The sequence below is a fragment of the Fringilla coelebs genome, assembly GCF_963513975.1.
Source record: "Fringilla coelebs genome assembly, chromosome: 1".
NCBI classification, from domain to species: Eukaryota; Metazoa; Chordata; class Aves; order Passeriformes; family Fringillidae; genus Fringilla; species Fringilla coelebs.
Genome location: NC_140028.1, coordinates 89424718 through 89432984, shown reverse-complemented (window position 1 = coordinate 89432984; position 8267 = coordinate 89424718). Strand labels below are relative to the sequence as shown.

At 39.6% G+C, this 8267-nt stretch overlaps 1 protein-coding gene across 3 annotated transcripts; it reads left to right on the top strand.

Annotated features, from left to right (window-relative positions):
* The first annotated feature begins 1100 nt into the window (after positions 1 to 1100).
* LOC311158176 (transmembrane protein 14C-like) lies at positions 1101 to 7018 on the top strand. 3 transcript variants are annotated; one of them, XM_084213425.1, is made up of 5 exons: positions 1101 to 1235; positions 1348 to 1431; positions 3898 to 3999; positions 5866 to 5953; positions 6135 to 7018. In XM_084213425.1, the coding sequence occupies exons 2-5, from the start codon at positions 1356 to 1358 to the stop codon at positions 6190 to 6192; spliced, it is 324 nt and encodes a 107-aa protein (XP_084069551.1). In that variant the 5' UTR covers positions 1101 to 1235; positions 1348 to 1355; the 3' UTR covers positions 6193 to 7018. The 3 variants fall into 3 exon arrangements, with proteins under 3 accessions (XP_084069551.1, XP_084069553.1, XP_084069552.1); XM_084213427.1 differs by having other exon boundaries at positions 1117 to 1143; XM_084213426.1 differs by having other exon boundaries at positions 1122 to 1239.
* Positions 7019 to 8267: the final 1249 nt, after the last annotated feature.

Here is an 8267-nt window from a genome sequence, read left to right as displayed (position 1 = left end):
TGAGCCCCAGGTGAGTTCAACAGCTCCAGCAGCTGTGGATTTCTTCCAGTTTTCCTGCTTCCCTATTGGGGAATCCCTGTGCTGGATCACAAAGCAGAGCCCAGTGAAGCTTGAACATAATAGCTATTACATAGCTTGAATTAAAAAGGAAATACCACCTATATGGTATTTCCATAATGCCACTATAGCCTAGATACGTGTGGGTTGTGACACTTTGCACGGGGGGAGGAGATTCCTGCTTAAACCGCTGAGGCCAACCAAGGAATTAAAGTGCTCCCCACTTTCTGACCATTATGTTAATTCATAAAGATGGCAAAATCTGAAATGCAGCTACAGAAAGCTTCACTGTGCAGAAAGTACAGGCCTCTTATGTTTTATGCCTTCTATTATGGAATCGAGTAATATCATGGAGGACCATTTATATGAAGAAAATCCATTTCAGCACTCAGAAAAGAAAGTTCAGCTTTGTAGGCAGTTATAAACATCTCTTAATTTTTCCAGGTTAAAAAAAAAAAAAAGCAAAACATTTTCTTTACAAGATGCTTTACATCTCCCATTGTTGAATAACTTCTACAGCAAATGACTGCTTTTTCTGGTGTACTAGTTTGTAATTTGGAGGTCCTAGAAATCCTCTACGTGTTCCGTACAAGAGCTGTACTGAAATTACTGATCAAAGCTGGAAGGAGCTGCCCAGAGTTGTAGCTCATGCTACATCAGAACCCAAGCCCAAATTCTCAGCTGTACCACGTAACTCCACTTTTGGATGAGGACCGGGACGGATTAGGTGCACACGACTACAGTTCCACAGGAGCTTTGCCCCTCACTGAACATGAGCACAAAACCTGGTCTGTACTGAGTCATTTGTAGGCACCAGGGCTTGCTCGGGCATCCCCGACACCCGGCTCCCGCCCTGCCGGGGGATTCCCGGGAGCTCTGCAGGTAGGCGCAAAGACACCAGCGCCTCGTCCTCCGCAACCCCTGGCTGCGGGCCTCTTGGGTGAGTTTTTGCATGGGTTTCGAGCTTGTAGCATTTCTCGCCCAGAACAGCCGGAAAAGGGAAGTTTTGGGCGGTGCGTGGCTCCCTCGCCTCCCCTTCCGCCGCCTGCTCCGCCCCGGTTGCTGCGGAGCGGGGCCGCCGCGCAGGTGGGACCCGGCTGTGTCCCTGTGCCCCCGGGGCTGCCTTCCCGACAAAGCCGGCCGCATCCCTTGGGCTCGCCTCAGGGCCTAGGCTTTAGGCAGGTCTTGCTCGTGGAAAAGCTCGCCATAGCAAAATGCTTTGCTTTTTAAATTTTTCCTCCCTGAAAAAGGTTAAGAGGTGCTGATCTTCCCCCCAAATTTCTCTTCCAGTTTTCGGCATGGCAGTGGACTGGCTCGGCTTTGGCTACGCCGCCCTGGTGGCATCAGGAGGGATCATTGGCTATGCAAAAGCAGGTAGGGTGCCGAAAGGTGCTTCTATCTCCCTCCCCACCCCCTCCTCCCCCTCCCCAATAGCTTGGTGTGAGCTGGGCAGCTTTTTACGAAAGCCTCCTATCTCGAAGTCGACCCATATGTAAATTTTATCGGTTTGTGCCATGCGCTGATAACTTGCTGCTGGCTTTTGAGTTGAGCTGGTGCTTTGGGCTGATAAGGCCATAATCTGCTTTCTGGTGCATGCTGATAGATGCACTGTGCTCTTTGGGTGAACTGTCATATGTTTGCTTCAGAAAGGCTTTTCCTTGCTGTTTAAAATATAAGCATTCTAGAAGTGTTCTGTATCTTCAAATGACATAAATCACCACTTTCCTCCTTAAGGGATTTATTCCCGTTTTCTTCCTTAAGAGATTTATTCCCATTTGAATCTTTGATGATAACAGTATACTGCAAGCTGCAGAGAGCTTTCAGAACTATCTTTTCTCCAAGCTGAACACAGCAAATCAGTCCTTAAACTTGTTTCTCTTCTGGGCTCTGCATCATAAGCTTACCCTCTGACCTACTGCTTTCATTTCCTGTCCTTTTTCTGAGTTTGCCCTCCTCCAGACAGATCTCTGGATTCATTCCTGCTTCAACACTGTCTCTTTCAGCTTTGAAAATCCTTAATCCTTCTTGGTTTTTATGATAGGAAGGGGCATTGCTGAAGTCAGTAAGACTCTTACCAGTGCACTTGACTAGATAGATGCTAGTGCCTGTTCCAGTCTGTTTTGCATTGGCTTGGATTTATCCTTTGGGTTGTGAGTGGAGTTTAGGACAGAAGGGACAATACTGAGAACTTAAGTAGCGAATTGCATCTGTATTTCACCAAGGCCATTATGAAATGATAGGTATCTTTCTTGTCCTCTGGAACCCGATTGGGAGGGCATGGTTATGCTCAGGCAAGGGAATCCAGGTCACAGGATTATTGAAGGGGAACAGAAACTCATATGGTAACTGCTGGAGAGAAAAAAAAAAAAAAAAAAAAAAAACCACAAAAAAAACCCAACCATACAAAGGAGCCATTATATCCTTACTAATAACTTGGAGAAACCAAACGAAAATGGAACTTGCATGCATAGAGCTAAGTTGATCTGATCTGTTCTTTTACAACCAGATCTATCTACCCACACAGACAGGGGGCAGTAGTAGGGGCCTTTGGAAGAGTATAAAAACATGGCAATCAAAGGGTGAGTGAGTGATTTATTGATTTATTGATTGATTTGTCTGTCTTCATTTAGCAAGTTCTCTGGATCCATGTGTTTTGAGATGTAGGAACTTCTTAAGCCAGAGGTGATATGGTTGTCCTAGAAGTGTATGTGTCATATCTACTTAAACAATGCCTTGAGGTAAAATTCAAGGAAATTATGGATGTTTCTTGGCTCCCAAGCTTGTGGAAAGCATTGCAGCTACCACAGATTTGCTTTAAACTCATATTCTGTGCAAAGCAGCCACCTAGTAGAGTGTGCACCTTTTCCTTGCACATGTGCAAGTCTATCAGGTGCTTTCTATCATCTTTGTCTCTTGCTTTTTATACCAAAAGCAGGATACAAAGCAATATTACAGCAACCTTGTTGATGATTGAAAATTATTACTTTCTGGAAGTAATATGCAGTTCTTTAACATTGAGAGGAGATCTTTATCAACTTCATTTTTCAATCTCACGTCTTTGAAAGGTCACCTCAGAAATGGAATGTATAAAGAACCACCTTCAGTAGCATAAAGTCCTTAATTCTCTGTTGGCCTTATGGAGGGCATTCACCACTCACAGTGATCATGCTACTTCATTACTTGATATACTCAATAAATCACCAATTTAGATGTGGTATCCTTTATTTTCTGGTAGCTTGGGATTATCATTTATACTGAGGACCTGATTCAAAGTTTAGGTGCATTCAGGGAACCTTCTTCCAAAGGCTGCAGCTACCTTTGGATAAAATCTCAGGTGTACTTAGGAGATATGACCTCTCTTGTTCAGCTATGCCCTGCTCCTTGGCAATTCTTTGAATGCCCTCCTGCCCAATTCCACTCACATGTCCTTTTTTCTGATACTAAATCCTTACAATTTAGTTCCTTCTATTTTACTGCCTCTCAAAGAATTTTCATAATACTGTTTCGAAGCAACATGCTTCAGTTTGTGCAAGGAAAACACCAATTCTTTTGCTTTTCTCACTGTTCTTTCAATCGTGGATGTATTAATGGCTTTGCTGTTAGAGTACTAAATTCTAATTCTGTATGTATCTTATGCAAGAGTAATTGAAGATTCTTGGTGCTGATCAGCATGGTCTCAATTTCTTAAAAACCCCCTTCTCTAATCTTCTTTATGTCAATGAATGATGAATGCCCATTTTTTTTTATTTTTATAACTTATGGTGTTTTACAAAACAGTTAAGCTGCTGGCCAAAGTAATCTTTAAGTTTCTAAGAAATGCATTATCTTCTATTTTTTCAGGTAGTGTTCCATCACTAGCTGCTGGCCTTTTCTTTGGGGGTTTGGCTGGACTGGGTGCTTATCAGGTCTCACAGAATCCAAATAACATTTGGGTTTCTCTGAGTAAGTAATTTAAAATTTTATTTGGAAAATATTATATTTACCCTATATATTTAAAATGAGTATTTAAAAGTCTTTGCAGAAGAGTTAAACACAGTGTTACAATCTAAATTCAGTGCTTTCTTAACTTAACTGAACTGGTGGCTGCCAACATGTATCTGTCTCATACTGATGTGTTTGAAGGATCATAATGCAAGGGGAGTGCTAATAAATGGATTTCTGACCTATTTTTGACTGGCTCCTTGTACTTTGAGCATCCTGCAGGAGGCTATAACATTTTGGGAAGTGGGATTCCCCTTCAGACTGACCATACTCCTAGCAGACTATTTTATTATCACAGAAAATGGCAGAGATTGTGATTGGCTTATTTTTATAAATGACAAATATGTGAAATTACAAAGGTGTTGATGCCTGGGGAGATTTTAGAGAGAAGCAAGCTTCAGCAATGCTCTTTCTTCCTTCTCAGAATTGGAGCTTCCCTTCCCCCTGATTTGAGAAGGTAACTGTGAAGAGTTACTGCTTAGTCAGTGTTTAAAGAGCCACCACTGACTATGGTATTTTTTCTCTGAAGCAGCAACAGAGCATCTGGCTCTTTGACATGTGAAAGTCATAAGTGAAAGGGGAAGGCCCAGCATTTCTGTCTACTTCAGCTTTGCTTACAGGCAGTCCTCTTCCACACCTACTGGCCAGGCCAAAAGCTGTACGTGGCCAAGCCTTAATAACTTAATAAACTAGTGATACAGCAAGCTGAAGAAGTGTGAGGTCAAGTGTTTTCCCAAATGTGAGAGACAGATGCATTTCTGTAGCTCAGTAGCATATGGAGTCTTTTCCTCTTCATGCTTTAAAGTTTTTGAAGAAGATATGTTCTGCTGCTGTTTGAAACAAAATTTCATTTTGAGATGTGCATATTTTGAAGACAGGCTATTAATTAGAGCTTGAAGCATTTTAATACTGAAATATTTTTATTTTATTGTGTGTTGGACTATGGTCCCAGTCTCTTACATATCTCATTACGTGAGATTAGTAAGTGACAATATTTTGTCTGGTGTTAGGGAGGAAGGATGTCATGGCTAGGACTGAAAATGAACTGGATCCTGCAGGACCAGTCATCACATAGAAGCAACAGTAGGGGATAAAAGAGTTGTTGGAACAACATGTGTGTAGCTGTTACCACTGGGTAGCAGATGCACACTAAGGATAAGGATGCCATCAGTGTATGTTTTCCTTATAGTTTTTTAGCATTCAGTCTTTATTTGAGATACCATGTTCAGGGACTGTGCTTTCTATCTTACTGAGTCAGTGAAACTACCTGGTTCCTGTCTCTGTGTCAAGTGGTCAGGGACAATTAATTCTCACCTTAGTAATGCTTAGCACACTTCCCTTTTGAAGTCTTTTGAAAACAAATTAGTTTGTTCTCAGAACATTACTACAAAATAAACATGATGCTACATGTTAGACATTATTACTACAAGTTAGACAAATTCTCTCTCCCTTTTTTGAGAAGTGAGGGAATTATGTGCACAAGTTTAGTGATTAGCCTGTGTGTGGAAGGAGTGAGTTCTAGAGCACTGTATCATAAATTATTTCCAGTCTCAAAAATAGCACATTTTGGAAAACAAATTTGAGAAGTATGTGCAGAAGGATATGGAGTGCACTATCTGCTAGAACTTGATAAAGAATACTTACTCTTTACAAACTGAGACATTTTAAAATTTACACAATTTATTGACTCTCTTAGTCCATTAAGTGAAGTAACCCTGTTTCTCTTTTTACTTGATGCTGCTACTTCTCTCTGTTCTGTTAGTTTTTAATTATGTTTCTCCCACACATGCATCTCTGCTGACTGGACTGTACAATCTCTCATTTAAGTTACATCTGGAGCACTGACTGCTGTCATGGGAACAAGATTTTACCATTCCAGAAAATTCATGCCTGCAGGGCTAATTGCTGGTGTCAGGTACGATACTTTTTTTAACATCCTGTGTGTGATTTCTTATTTGCTTAATTAAACTGAGATGGAGTGAATCATATTTTGTGTCTTATTTTTGTTCCCATGCATCACTTGGATGAAGTGTCTGAAAATAAATTGACAAATTGTTGTTATTATTGTTAAATTATGTTTTTTCTCCTTAATACAGTTTGCTAATGGTTGGAAGATTAGCACTGAAGATGTTGGAAAAGCCCCAGGAAAAGTAACTGTTAACTTTACAACTTAGTATTTGGAAAAGGAAACCTGATCATGAAATTGCACGAATGCAGAAGTGAGAAGATGGAAAAATTTTCTGCATCAAGACATTTTTTAATCTTCTTTTGTAAGGGGGACTACAATGATGGGACAGATAGTTTATATATGAGGTAGAGCTGTTTGTCTATAGAGAGAAATGGGTCCTGGGTTTGATTTTTCTGGCATGTTTCAATGTATTTTAACACTTCCAGGTTTTGATATTCCAAAATATACTTCTGACATGTATGAAGCAGAGAGAAAATATCCACGAAGAGGCACCAGGAGTAACTGGCTAAATACAATAGTGTGTCTCAGACCTTTTACACTGAGTATTATGGTGTGCTTTACCTGTTGTATTCTGAATTGATGTATCATGTCTTTATAATGTCCAACAGAGCTTACCTTTTTATTGTGAAATTATGCCAAAATGATGCTTTTCTATAAGTAAAATTTGTTACAAACCTTTATTTAGCTTTTCTTTTTTTTTTTTTTTTTTTTTAACAATTTCTGTGTTTGGGAACAGGGCTGGTTTTTTTCACCTTGTTTTCTTAGTGGAAGTCCTTGCAGTGGACTGTTAGTATCCAAGTGCTGTCTCTCAATGATATTTAAAAATCACTTTATACATGGAGGGACAGAAGATTAAATTATGGGCCTTCATTAACATTTCATTTAAGAAGTTGTTTGAAAGGAACTTACCCTGAAGATTAATTGAGACTTGTGCTAGGTTAAATGAACAGTTGAATGTGATCTAGACTGTATAACTGGAGTAAAATACCCTAACATTATGTAATTCTGATCTTACAGGCTTATTTGACAATAGCATGTATCAGCATTTTATTTTTATCTCTTAGGAGAGTGGCTGTGCCTCTTCAAATCTGTCTTTACTAGGAAACCCTGGAGTCAGGAGGGTTCCTTGTTCTGCTCTGATGCCTGAGGACTGAAGAGTGAAAGAGTGAAATCAGTGTCATCTGGTGCTTTTGTTGTCACTCCAACCTTGATTGCTTCTCCTCCACTGAGTCTTGCAGTTCTGTTAGTGCAGGCACAGCTCACATGGGCTTAGCACTGTGATGGAAGGGAGAGGCAAGAAATATGTGAAAGAAAATCTTTGATCAGTTTATTCTTTAGTGATACATAATTATTGATAAATTAGGGTTCATACTGAGTGTAACTCTAATTTAAAGTGGTATTTTATGTAGTAACTTTTTAGGATTTTACTTTGGGACCTTTGTACAACTGATTATATCAGAACCTTGTCAACTGCTTAACATGATAATGGCAAAGCAGGTTTTAAATTAGCTTACATCTTACACACTTGCCATTTCATAGTGTTTAAAGGAATTGATAAAAAGTGTCTCAAACTGCATAACGCAGATATCAAACTACATCATTTCTCCATTTTGGTGGCCACTTCAGTCCTTGTATTTCCTTTTCTGAAAATGGCGTTTTGTAGTATTGAGTCAGAGTGACATTTCTACTGCTGTGAGTCAATGGTTACCCACATGGTAGCAGACAGGAAGCTATTGTAGTAGAAAGTAGTAATTACAAGCAGACCTATAGATGTTGGGCCAGTTGTGCTGTGTGTTATCAATTCTCTTAGCAAAAGTTATAAAATTAATTCCAGGTTTTTGAATCTATTTCATATTGTAACCTCTCTTGTTTCCAGGCACCTAATCTCTAAATAACCTGATCTGTACAGGATGAATCTCCAGGGAGCAACACTGAAAACATATTAAAGCATGTCTGAAATTCTAGTCTCAGTTAAATCATAGTCTCTTTCGACTATACTTTAAGCAAAATCTAACAGAAGTTTTGTAATTATCTTTTTTATATATTTAAATCACCCCATGTAATTGAATAGAAAATTCTGTCATTGATACAGAATTTTCTTGAGCCATTCAGGAATTAAAGACATAAATATTCTTTCTCCAGACTGCCCCTGCTTTTAGTCTGATAGTTAGCTACCTCTAAAAGATTTCTTTCTGGGTTTTCTTTCCACTGAGAGTGGTCTCCATGTAAATTGAGGTAATTACTTCTGCATTAAATCCAC

Coding starts and splice junctions, on each gene's coding strand:
- LOC311158176 (XM_084213425.1), top strand. CDS start 1,356: ATGGCAGTGGACTGGCTCGGCTTTGGCTACGCCGCCCTGGTGGCATCA. Junction 1,432..3,897: donor CATTGGCTATGCAAAAGCAG/GTAGGGTGCCGA, acceptor CTATTTTTTCAG/GTAGTGTTCCATCACTAGCT. Junction 4,000..5,865: donor TAACATTTGGGTTTCTCTGA/GTAAGTAATTTA, acceptor CTCTCATTTAAG/TTACATCTGGAGCACTGACT.